Here is a 13,560-nt window from a genome sequence, read left to right on the forward strand (position 1 = left end):
GCCTGGTGGGCAGGTCCATGTTCAGTCCCTGCTGCAGCACATTGGAAGAAATGCTATTCCCAAATCTGCGTCAGACTCCCTCTACGCTGTTACTGTCAGAGGCTGATGTGATTTGAATATGATGTGTCCTTTCACCTGGTCTTGCCCTCTCCCGCAGTGGCTTGGACTTCCACACTCCCACCCTTCTCCCCACTTTGTTCACAAGCAGAATGTGAAATGATGTGATTGCAATGGCTGGTGCCGAGCTAGGCAGATGTCTCTCCAGATTTTAATGCAACGAGTTCAGAGTCCTCTATGTATCTTCCATTTAACTGTTCATTGTTGGAATCATGATGGTACAAGTAAACGGGGACCTCTGTGATTGATGTGGCAGTGTAGGAGGTAGATCGCGTGGAACAGTGCTCTCGGCGCCTTTGGCCCCACTGGGTTTTGTACTGTGTCCATTGCCTCTTCAAAGCTCCTTGTACCTGTTAAAGAAACACCTTGTTAGGGTGAGGCGTAATCTAAACCCCTTTAACTATAGACATTTTAAAATATGCTGCAGGAAAGGAAAAAAGAAAGGAAAGGAAAGGAAAGGAAAGGAAAGGAAAGGAAAGGAAAGGAAAGAGAAAAGGGAAAAGGGAAAAGGGAAAAGGGAAAAGAAAAGAAAGGAAAAGAAAGGAAAAGAAAGGAAAAGAAAAGAAAGGAAAAGAAAGGAAAAGAAAAGAAAAGAAAGGAAAAGAAAGGAAAAGAAAGGAAAAGAAAAGAAAAGAAAAGAAAAGAAAAGAAAAGAAAAGAAAAGAAAAGAAAAGAAAAGAAAAGAAAAGAAAAGAAAAGGAAAGGAAAGGAAAGGAAAGGAAAGAAAAAAGAAAAGAAAAGAAAAGAAAAGAAAAGAGAAAAGAAAAGAAAAGGAAGGAAAAAGAAAAGAAAGGAAAAAGAAAAGAAAAGGAAAAGCTCCAGGTCTAATTCCATCAGGTTCACTCTGCCTCTCTCCTACCCTCTGCTCCCAGCTCCAGGAACTCCCTCCCTAGCTGCCCCATGGCAGCAATTAGAGTTTCTGCAATTGTTGCTGCTTATGAAGAGCGGGTGTGGGTTAGCTGTTCCCAGAAGAGGTAAATGTGGAACGGATAGCTGCACGGGAACACAGTAGGATGCTATGGTAGAAAAGGGAAGAAGAAGGAGGGATGGGGAATAAAACCCATCTGATGCTACAGCTGGATCCTTTCCCCTGGAATGGTTAATGCATTGTGATCCCCAAAGAAACTTAACCTTGAGTAAAACTGGCCATGAATGGCAAAGTGTAAGTACACTTCAAGAGTTTGCCAGGGCTAATTTTGTAGAGAGAAAGAGTTGGAGGATTAGTACGGGTAAACAGAGATTTTGTTCTGGTAATTTAAGAAGAGGTTCTGTGCTGGCAAAAAAATAGTATTGGCCATAGCCCTCTGCATAGCAGAAAATTTCAACCTTTGGACATTCATCTTCTAGGAATAAAATAATTTATTCAACATTTACATTGAGAGTGATGTTATATATGGCGGTAGGATATGACTTAAGCTATTGAGTCCTGCCAGGGAATCAGAAGCCCTTCTCCAGCTGCATATTCAGGCGTGCCGGCACCTGTTAGCTCCTTCCCAAAGCAGGTAGTGGGCAAACCCTGGCTCTGTTCCTTCAGCTCAGCTATTCCAGCCAGCAAAATGTGAGAACAGGAGCAGTTTGCTGTAATAATCTGCTGTCAGTGACCACCCCTCCAGAGGAAGGCAGGCGCAGGTGAGGCACTGCGATGACAGGAGCATCCCAGAGTTTCCGTGCTCCTGCTGAGGTGGAGGCTGTATGTCGTTTTTGCTCAGAGAGTAGACTGAAGTCACTCTCTAGGCTCTGCGCAGAACAGTATCTTTGATTCATATAGATGAATCTGAATGACTTTAATATTTCCCAAGTCTCCACAATTCTAATCACTCTATTAATATGTATATAGTAAAATGTCATCTACTCACCACCCACAGCTGCCTGCAAGAAAGCTGCTTCATGTCACATAAGGACAAGGCTTCATAAGGAATTGCTATGAATCTGAGATGATTACTGAGCGTACAGCGCAACTATGCAGCATGCCAAGAATGGATATTTCAATTGCTTTGGCTTTTTATTTTTAATCCAAGATGCAAGCCAAGGTATGAGGATTCATGCTATAAATCCTTACTCATGCAAGTAGTTGCACTGACTTTGGTATGACTACTTTCTTGAGTAAACAAACGTTTGCTGGACTAGTCCTTTAAAACTAACTGAAAAGTATATCCATGCCCAGTTTCCATTACTAGCTCTTTTTTGCTATTGTTTAGCTTAAGACAAACTAGTTAAGAGTTCTTTTCATATGGAGAAATGTATTCCTATTCACCTTCTCCTAACACATAAAGAAAAGAAAACAAACGGCTGAGTGTAGGTTAGATATCAAGCACAGAAAAGGCATACGGTTACAACGGAACTCTAATTACCGGGGCTGTGAGCAAAGCTTACTATGCCAATATTGAGATTCAGAGTGAAATGGCTGCATGCAGGGATGTTTCATATTACACCCCTGCCAAAGTTTATTAGTGAGAAAGAATTACTGCATGAAAGATTAATGCAGTTGTAGCACATGACACAGAACTATTACACGTGAGGTAACTGTAAAGATTTTAGTCACTTTAAAATTGCCTTTTGATGTTACAATATGAATATTGTAGCTTAGTCACCCTAGAAGCTGTGGGGAAGGACTGGAAGAAGAAATCTTCAGAAGGACTAAGTCAGTGACTTTCCCCAATATCACACTGGGGCAGCAGTTCCTGTAACCTACGGCTGGACACAATGAGGATAATGCAGAAATCTTGGATGTGCACTGCAGCTCTGCCCACCCACAGCCATCTCCCCAACGCCACCACCACGGTCATTAGTGCCTGTAGCCACTGCGCACCTCTGGCCATCGCCTTTGCCCCTAAGTATTGGATGTGTTTGCATTTCACAGCTGTTCATCCGTTCAGATTAATCTCAGCGTCTTTCGTGAAGGTGGCAAGAACATGCACTTACAGCCTTCCTGTTCCTCTCCTGGCCCCCCTTGCCCTGCCCCCTGCATGGACCCCAAGGCTTTGATCGCTCTTGCATGGGGAGAAGAGCTGCTGTGAAGGTGATGAGCTCCTGCTGAGCTCTCAAACTGCTCTCAGTTGAACTGGAGTCTGATGGGCCACCAGAGCAACCACAGGTCTGGAGATGATAACACGGTTAACTGAAGAGGGAAGAACAGTGTCAGAGTCTTACAAAGCCTGCCGTGAGGAGCTTATAGTTTTCTTCTCAGAAGGGAGTGACACTTCAATTGTATGTCTGGTTGGAGAGAGAACAGGCGCATCCCTTCCGGTACAGCCCATGATTAGAAGTGCCTTTAGTCAGGTTTAAAAGGCTCCACGGAGCAGTGAGAGCATGAGTTCAAAGCAGCTGTGTTTTTATTCTCCGCTGAACTGCTGGCCTGTGCAAGAATCCGGCCACAAACCGGTAATGCATAGTACAAGCTGCTGCACTTGAGTAAAACAACGTGTTAATCTAGATTTCTGCCATGATTCCAAGGATCTCAGATGATCATAATTCAGTGCCAACTAAAACTGTTCATGCATGGATTTTGAATGTGTAAGCAGCATTACTGAAAATCACATGCACAGCCATAACGTATTAATGACCAAGGAGGCTCCTGGGGACCGGGAGGGGCAGGGCGATGCCTGCCGTGCTTTCCGCTGTAATAGCAGATGGAAGAAAGTAAAGTCTAAAGAAATGAAGAGCCCGAGTTTATTTACTCTGCTCTTCAGGACTTAAAAGGTTTTTCTGTTCTCTATTAGCCATTCATGCCTCTTTGGCACACAAGATATATGGCTGTTTTTTTCCAAACAGACTTTCCGTTTTGTTGGCCAGCCTTGCAGTCTAGAAGCAATCTCAGGCCTGGAAATATGGTCTGGTGAGCAGGCTACTGCGGAGACCTTGTATCATCTGTACAACGGTGTTGTTGTTGGACAGAGAAACTACAGTGCTGCTGGGCACTGAGATTTTATATGAAAATGCACAAGAAGATCTGTCATTTTAAAAGTCCAAAACAAATCCATTGTTTATGTGTTCTTCCACATGATTGCAGGCATCAGTACAGCTTCTTATTACTCTTTTTACATTTCTTTCTATAGATGGGCTGATGGTACTAAAGTGAGGATGGTGAGGTAGTAGGTGATGAATGCAATATAAAACCTGTCAGGTGGTACTGAGTTTAGCATTGTTTGTCCTGGCTAAACTTCATGTATTTCAGCCTTGAAGTTAAATATTCCAGTAGGAAAAAGTAAATCCCAGAGTATCCAGGCTCCTGTGGTACTAAAATTAATCTCCTTGCTTCACACTGAATTTTCTCATGAGAAATAATTTTGAGCTCTATGGCAGCAGATGTATACAGCAGCTTGGAAACAATCTCCTACCATGACTGAAGACCAGACTGTGGCTTTGGTCTATGTCATACTGTGCCACAGCAAGACTGGGGGAAATTATCTCAGCTTAGTTCTCTTGGGCAGCCAAACTCAGACCAGTGTTCCCTTTGGAAGGACCTAATACCATCTTGGCATTAGTCTGTTGCTGCTCCTCTGCAGGTTTTGTGCCTTATATATCTACACCTTGTGTAACTGCCGGAATAAATGGGACTCGGAGGAAAGGGGTCATAATCCTTTCATTCTCTCTTCTGGCACAGCCCAGCACAGCTACTGTAGTACATAAACTTGCTTGATGTTTATTGGTAATGTGCTGATGCAAGGAGCACCAAACTGGCTCTATATCAGAGAGGTGTAATCTTTGGCTCTCTGCCCACCTTAATGGGAAATTCTTAAAAAAGCTTCCCTTATTGTCCGGTAAATAAAATTTCCTATAAGAAAATAATGAGGGGGTTTCTCAGCATCCCTGCCATTGACCATGTTAGACAGTCTGCAAGTCTGCAGCAGATACAACAATTTAAAAAATGGGTGTAATGGTGAAAAGTACCCAAGCACCAACAAAAATGGCACTCAACAGGTCTCGGAAACCTGAATCCCCACGGCCGTTGGTTCTTACTGCCTGACACTGATGAATGTTTCTGATCAGCCACTCTGTCATGGAGTCATTAATCCCACATGCAGTCTGCAGCTACCTGGAGGTAGTTAAGCCATCCATGTGATTACTTATGGGAGCAATAGAGTACAAAACTGGAAGCCACGTTTTAATATCAGATTCATTTTTATCTCATTTTGGGTATCATCCTTTCCAGATGTGTCCCCTTAGTGGTGGCTCGCTGACAATTATCAAAAGTGGATATCCAGATGAGAGCCTTTCACAAGGAAGAGGGCTGCCAGGTGTGTCAAAAAGGCTGCTAGAGGCAACTAGGGGTTTGGTGACTATTGCTGTTATTCAGCATTTGTACCCAGACCGTGCATCTTCACTCCACAGAAGGAACGACTGCTGCTATAGCAGCTTCCTAACAGCAGCTCAGTCAGTGCAGAAGTCCACAAAGTATAGCATGTGTCTGAGGCTGGACATCTGAATATCATGTATGAGTATGGTGTATTTTCTTAATCCAAATATATTTATTCTGAATTCTAAATTAATGTAATACAATATTTAATGAACAAAAGAGAGCTGCATATTTATTTTAGACTAATTTTCAATCCTGGAATGTGACTTTGAGTTTTCTGCCTAGCGCGCTCTAGGTTAGTTCATATGACAGGTAAACTCATTCATACCCTGCAATCTAATTTTGAATTAAATGATACATATGGTCTGCTGTGATGTTGGCAAGCAGATGCTCCAGATCTATTCATCATGGGGTAACTTGAAAATTGTATTCCTGGAGTTGTAAAGGTGGATATGCTTCTCTGACATTGTGGCATTGCCAAAAGTACTTTGGAATTAGAGCTATCTGATGAAACATACCTAAGAAACAAACAGCCTTTAAGATACTTTACATTTTCAGTGCATTTTCTTGCTGCCTTTCCTCATTTTTAGCATTGCTACAGCCTTTCTAGGCACAAATCCATATGTTCTCATTAGAGTTGGAGAATTACAGAGTAATCGACCTTTTACTCTAAAGCTATAAAACATTAAGGAAATTTGTTTTGCAAAATCTAATCTGAAAAAAATGGAAGGTGACACCGGGGAGAATGAAGAATGAAGAAGACAATGTTCAAGACCAGGATTTTGGGGTAACACATTGTTTGGAGGCAAGCGAGGACACACTGGAGCACTGCCTGTACATAGCTATGCAGTCATTCCTATGGGGAAAGGATGTTTCAAAAATTGCCTGGCTGGTCTCTGCTTCCTCCACGCCAGGTCCTCCCTACCAGGGACAATCAGCAGTCTTTCTGTGTTTCCAGGGCATGGAGACTGGACTGTGCCGGAAAGTGAGGAGAGTAAGGGAGAAGGAGAAAGGTGGTAGTAGCCTGCAGATCCTGGGGACAGAAATGTGATAGGAAAAAATAGTTGTACGTCTCTCCAACTTTTTTTAATTGGACCCATGAAACCATGAACTTCTGTAGCATAATCATTACAGCTATCATTCCATGTTAGGTTCTGGTGTCATTAACTGCTCACGTTTTGCCATTCTCTTTTATTCTCCTGAGAAGCCATGCTACAGAATTACAGTGGGAGGCCTCTAATCTTTTCTACTGTTGCATTTCTCTGTACATTTATGTAGCAAGCCAGCCAGAAGCAAATGTATAGTGATTTTGACAAGCAGTGGCAGAATTTAATACTCTCTGCCATCCCGCAAGTTAACAAACCAGCCAGTAGCACCTTATCAATAGATAACTTGCTTCAAGTCGCTATCAAAACATCAGCGTGGTCACATCACTACTGAAAATTTGCGACTTTCCAATAACATACAGGGATAAACAGGAGCATGAATGTCTCTTTAGGTTGACATACTGAGTGTTAACATCACAAAGCTTGCTCTGTACCTAATTCATCTGCTCTGGATTCAAAATTAACTTTTTAAAGGACTCTCTAGCTTTTCTAAGATACGTGGTGTTTTATTTTGCTACAGTTGAATGCTCCTGATATATTGAAAAAGCGTTTTTCTGATAACCATCTTTGGAAAACGGCTTACTGTAGGAATTTAAATGGTTCTTGACATATTTTAACCAGCTATTTTTTGATGTAAAAAAAAAGAAATGTAGTCAAGTGGACCTAAAACCAGCTGTAGGTATATAAAATATTGATCCAGCTGTAAGAGAATGGGAGACATCTTTGCCTCAAGGGTTTTTATTTCTCAATTACTACATGAGAAACACTGACCTTAAAAAGGCCAGTGCTAATCCCCAAAGGAATGAAAGTAATCGCACTCCTCCAGGCTCCTCTGCTCTGACAGTCTTACCGGGGAAGGCATCTGCCACGGCTCTGGGGCTGAACGCAGCACACGGTTCTCCAGGACAGACCTCTGAAGATCCCCACTGCTTCTTATGGGGCATTGTGGTCCTTCAAGGCAATCCATCCTTCTGTTCTGGGGCAGGAGGGGAAGTAGACCATTTTTCTCCTTTAATTAGACTTCTGCCTCAAAATTGCAGATGGTAGGGGGAGAGTCTCATGCCTGTACCTCATTTGGTGCCATCTGCTTTGTAATGGTAACACTCCTGGTTCATCTGCTCAGAGATATTCAAGTCACGCTCTGCACAGAGCTTTCAAAAATGCACACTGCTGCTTGTGTATAGAGAGTAAAATCGACTCTGTGTGATTTCAGTTTGTAGCGCGACATGCTTCACTTCTGCATTAATGAACAATGAAGTGACTATTTTTCAAGTTCTATTCATTTGCTATATTTCACATGCTTACCTCACCATTGAAGAAGCAGAATATAGTTGCCACAAGCAAGCCCTAAGAGAAAGGAAAAGAAAAGAGTTTAGAGATCAGAATATATAATTTTTTTTCGGCATTGTTTGGAAATTTGGACTTGAGAGATACAAGATAAAAACATTAGCCCACTTCCTCTGCATCACAGACACTTCACCCAACCTCCCCCTCGTTCACAGTTACATTATTACACTGATTTTTGTCTTTTCAATGTGTTTTACCATTTTCTTCTATTTTGGCTATGAAGTTATTTTTGTACAAGAGGCCTAGAGAAGGAAAATTAAGGTAGATGTCTGGCTTACAGGGGAGTACCACACTGGTACTGACTTTGCTGAAGAGATGGCAGAGGAATTGTGCCCTACGTGCTGCCACTTGTTTGTCAGAGTGCGGTTACCCAGTTAAAATTGTGTCGGCCAAGGAGAATCCAGCTGCCCCAGGAAGGTTTTAAATCGAACTGTATGTCAGGATAAGTGAGTTTGTATGTGGGGCATGATGGATGGGGGGATGTGAAAAGAGGTATAAATGATCAGAAAAAGGAAAAAAAAACAAACCACAGTAGGTGAGTTAGGAGGTAGGGGGCAGAGAAAAAAGGACAGATTGCAGATCATAGCTTGGACCTAAATGGCTTAAAATTAATTTAATTATTGCCACAGTTGTTCATATAATATTTCACTACTGCTACAAGATTAAGCAGGGCCAAGCCAGGGACATGAGGTGAGAAAGTGTGAAATTAATAAGAGAGAAAATTCTCGCACATAGAGTCTGTCATTTAGAGTCATGTAGTTACACTGGTCCATGTTCTAAACCGCACTCGCGCTTCTTAAAATAGCAATACATAGCATCAGTGCGAGCCAAATGCCTTCATTTTAAATTACTTAAAGCGGTTATTATAAGCTAAATATATGGCAGTTTGTGAAATTGAGGGGAAAACTGCAATACAATAGCTTGTGTTCCCAAGGGCTGCTTTGAAGAGCTTTACAACTGAATCTTTTTTATAAACCCTCATTTAACTGATTACTAGTTAAATTGTAACTAATGCTTTGTAAAATGTTTTGGACTCTCAAGTGTATATTTTGGACCACAAATGGGTAAGCAATAACTGTTTTAACAAAATGATTATATATTAGAGATGTACAGGCTGGTTTGAAGAGGTGCTGACCACCTGAATTTTGGCAATTATTTTACTCCAATAAATTTTCGCTAATGCAGAATTTGTAATTTGACATGACTTCAAATATAAACACAGAAAAGCATGTGCGAGGAGGAGGAAGGGTAGACATAGTGAGAAAAAGAAAGTTTCTTTTTGTGTTTTGGAAGAACAGTGAGTATTCTCAAAAAATTCAAATCCCAGTATACAATATGCAATGCACAATAGTTTTTCCATAAGCTTGGTTTTAGAAATACCACAAAGTCAACCAAAATCTTATGCCTCTAAAGCAGGACTTTGTCAGACCACAGATTCCTAAATAAAAAATCTATGCAAGGGGAGCAAATGTGTCACTTCCCCGTGCCCTATATTGATTTTCTCCTGCGCTGTGTGTGCTACATTAATTTGCACAGTCTTGCAAAACATCTGCTGTTGAACTGCATGGTACGTGGTCTCAGCAGAGGTCTCACTATTTTGCTAAAGTGTGTTTATATTAACAGCAGTCAGCCACGATGGGAAATGAGATGGATCTTGATCTCCTCTAGGAGTAGAGATGCTCAATGGATGTCCCATGTGAGGCACGGTGGATACAAAAGACACCAGGAGGAGAGAAAGAACCGGAGAAATTTTTCTAAGTCTGTTCTTCAGCGAGAGTGTTTAGGGGGAATTTGGGAACTGCAGTGCACCTAGAGGCAGAAATTGAACCTGAATTTTTGAAGTGAAGCCATTTTCCATTTCTGTTCCTCTATGGTATTTGAATTCCTCTGTTACATCCTGCAACTGCTCTACTTTTCTTCTGTTGGAGTGTGTAGTTCCCTTAACTAGTGTTTTCTCCAGACAACTTCCGACAGAAAAGCTAAAGAGGAAGCTGCGGTGGTGCCTCATATCCCCTCAGTCGCTCTTCTGGTCTGGAGTGAGCTGGGAACAGATCTGGCTCCTCGTTATTTTGAGACATGGATGTTGTACATCTTCGGGCTGAAGAAATTACTTTCTCTAGTTTGCCCTCACTGTTCTTCCACCAGCAACAGCCCTCTGGGCTCTGCCATCTATTTCTATTTCTATTATTTCTATTTCTATTTCTATTTCTATTTCTGGTTTTGTTTCTATTTCTATTTCTGTTCTTATTTCTTCTGATTTATACATAAAGTTTTGTCCAGAGTACTGTCCTTATCTTCAGCTCTAAAGCTACAGAAATATCTATAGCACATACCAGCTTTGTGTCTTCAGAACCAGGAGGGCTTGGGATGATGACAATTTTACAGTGGACCTATTAAAACATGTGACACTCTGGATGTAGGTTAATTATTTCATGTAAGGCCCACAGATTAAGTCTCATATCTCTTTGACATACGTTTTCCATATTCTCTCTAACTGCTGCTGGTTTTTGCTCAGGGTGCAATTCTGGTTGAGGATGAGATCTCTAAGGTCAATTATATCTCTCTGCCACTGTTGCTGTCAACTGTCAGTTGTTAAACTGACCTGTGATATACTGTCTGCTGACGGCAGGATAACATTGGCTGTGGTATTGAAGGCAGAGATGAAGACTACGTTGAGAGACTAAGGCCTTTAATGACTGCTTCTGAAATTCTTTATTTCTGGAACCGAGTGAAGACCAGATGAATGTGGCTTTCAGAGAAATCATGTCTTAGGGATTGGCCCGAGTCAGCAGCTCTCAGACCTTCATGTACCTTATTGACGCCATAGTGAGTTTTCCCCTGTGTTTAAGTGCCTACGCTGGTCCAAGGACATTCTTTACTTGACAGGTATTTAATTTGTGTCTCACTTTCCTAGAGGACATGAGTGTCTTCAAGGGAAGTTCCATTAATTTGCTCAGGTTAAAAAGAAACACACAAAAAATACCTATGCAGATACTGCAAATTCACATGGGTTTCTGATACTTTAGTTGTTTTTCTTCTAGCTTATGTCTCCATGAAACCAATAGCACATATATAGATATGCTTATTTCTGTTATTCATGAGCACGTCCATGGCCTTAGTCTCTGCCCTAATTACACACTGTCTTGCCATTTAGGCTTTAGTGGGGTGATATATTCATTATTGATGGTAGAAGGTGATGGCACACGTAATTGTACAGATGGCCATAATATAAAAAAATCAGTTTCTGATTCTCTGTGTGGGCTTTGGTCCATGTCCATTCACGTTTCACTTCTGGATCCCAAGGGACAGAAAAAAAAAAGAAAAAAAAAAAGCATGGCCAAGATCCTTCACTGAAATGCTTCCCATTCCCATCTCTCTCATTTCAGCAAAGATAAAGAGCTTTGAGAAAAACAATACCATGTTCCTCATCATCTTCATTCACAGCACATTCATACAGCATCTCTGAGGTATATGACTGCGTTATAAAGTGTTCATTTATGTTAGGTTAAAAAAAATAAGCAAAGAATGTTTCTGTGCAGTTTCTGCTGCTACTGAGGTGGGGACATTGTCATGAGAGAGCTGAAGATGGCAGCCCACCTGCTGCAAAATGATGGGGACATCCCAGCAGCCAAAGCTCACACTTTGCTTCTTCTCCTGCTCTCTTCTGGAGATTTCATTACTGTCATTTTGCACATGAAATTTTCATACAAAAATGACACTTTATAATATCCAGCTTTCAAAAAAACATTTTCTCAACTTTTATTGGCTCAAAATATTAGAAAGTTTTGAAATTATTAATAATGCAAAGAAAAAAAGGAACAAGAAATAAAAAACCCTACTTATGTTGTCAAAAGCAGTCCTATGACCTTAACATTGCACAGAAGGAAAAAATATTTCTGGTTTGACATCATAGAGGATATTTATTTCCCTTTAAATGGAGAAACAGATGGAATGAATACCTTCTAAAATGCATTGAAATATCCTACTATTTTTAAGAGGCTACTTTTAAATGGGTTAATTTTGTTCTCTGTAAAGCTGCATAGAGAGTTAAATTTACACCTCGGAGGCAGGGTGGATATATATGTGACACAAACCCGTGTCTAAAAAATACAAAATATCCTTTACACAAATGAAGCTCCTATGAGCTGGATCTTCCTGCCTGCCAGGGTGGGTGCTGCAGTCCTGAGGGTGCTCATTTAAAGCACTGATGTGCTGTTGAAAAACTGTCTCTCTTTCTGTTCTAGAAAAGGCATAAAAAATTAATCATTTAACCAGCGCAAAAATGGAGAATGTATTATATTTTCCACCAAAAAAATCATAATTGCACCCACAATGCCTGCTTGTATATGATTGACATGCCACGGAATGCAAAAACTAATGAGATCTCTAGGTCAATTATATCTCTCTGCCACTGTTGTTGTCAACTGTCAGTTGTTAAACTGACCTGTGATATAATGTCTGCTGACGGCAGGATAACATTGGCTGTGGTATTGAAGGCAGAGATGAAGATGCTGCTAGTTTATGGAGATGCTACTAGTTTATGAAGATGATGCTGCTAGTTTATGGAGAGGCAGGCTGCGCTGCAGTTTATGAGAGCGCAGTAGCTAGTGGGGAGATACAGCCGTTACACAAGCTAATACAATATCTCCTAATTACATAATCAGTCTTAGAAGAAAATGAGCACCAGAGGAGTGATTATATAGCTGGCTATCTTAAATATGCATACAAGAAATGTTTGGGAAAGGATTAAGAAAGTTTATTTTAGAATACAATTAAAAATCCGCTCTAAGTAGGAAAGGGAGCGTCACAGTCAGCTGCAGTTAGCAGGCAACCGCATAGCCCTCCCGAAAGGCCAAATTTTACATGCTGGCGGAAAGCACACCGAGATTATATTGCAGAGCTGTCAAGAGCTCTTCTGTGAGGTCTGCATTGCTGCCTTGGCTCGGGGACAGCCCTGGGTGGGCTGTCACCCCCCGGCATGCCCGGTGGCCTCTCTGGGCACAGTTGCAGTGGGGCACGGGCAGCCCCCACCATGTGTGGTGATCGTGCCCCTGTACTCGGCCCTGGTGAGGCTGCACCTTGAATCCTGTGTTCAGTTTTGGGCCCCTCACTACAGGAAGGACACTGAGGTGCTGGAGCGTGTCCAGAGAAGGACAACAAAGCTGGTGAAGGGTCTAGAGAACAAGTCTTATGAGGAGCGGCTGAGGGAACTGGGGCTGTTTAGCCTGGAGAAGAGGAGGCTCAGGGGAGACCTCATCGCGCTCTACAACTACCTGAAAGGAGGTTGTAGCGAGGTGGGGGTCGGTCTCTTCTCCCAAGTAACCAGTGATAGGACGAGAGGAAATGGCCTCAAGTTGCGCCAAGGGAGGTTTAGACTGGACATTAGGAAAAACTTCTTCACTGAAAGAGTGGTCAGGCCTTGGAACAGGCTGCCCAGGGAAGTGGTGGAGTCACCATCCCTGGAAGTATTTAAAAGACGTGTAGATGAGGCGCTTAGGGACATGGTTTAGTGGGCATGGTGGTGTTGGGTTAACGGTTGGACTTGATGATCTTAGAGGTCTTTTCCAACCTTAATGATTCTATGATTCCATGATTCTATGTGCCCACACCGGTGTCCCCAGCACTGTCCCCGCTGCTGAAATGGAGCAAAATGTATTGGCAGGGGGGGGTCGGGGGGAACAAACCATAGAGAAG

The 13,560-nt window shown here is 41.9% G+C and overlaps 1 protein-coding gene across 1 annotated transcript in view; it reads right to left on the reverse strand.

Moving 5' to 3' along the window:
* Nucleotides 1-245: 245 nt before the first annotated feature.
* The window catches only part of LOC104083790 (calcitonin gene-related peptide type 1 receptor-like), a 23,821-nt gene continuing 10,506 nt past the window's right edge, over nucleotides 246-13,560 (reverse strand). Inside the window, exons 6-7 of the mRNA XM_009587413.1 lie at nucleotides 7,825-7,866; nucleotides 246-467 (exon numbers count right to left, since the gene is read on the reverse strand). Coding sequence (XP_009585708.1) covers nucleotides 246-467; nucleotides 7,825-7,866 — 264 coding nt within the window. The remainder of the gene's footprint in view (nucleotides 468-7,824; nucleotides 7,867-13,560) is intronic.

Source organism: Fulmarus glacialis, unplaced genomic scaffold (genome assembly GCF_000690835.1).
Source record: "Fulmarus glacialis isolate BGI_N327 unplaced genomic scaffold, ASM69083v1 scaffold5921, whole genome shotgun sequence".
Classification (NCBI taxonomy): Eukaryota; Metazoa; Chordata; class Aves; order Procellariiformes; family Procellariidae; genus Fulmarus; species Fulmarus glacialis.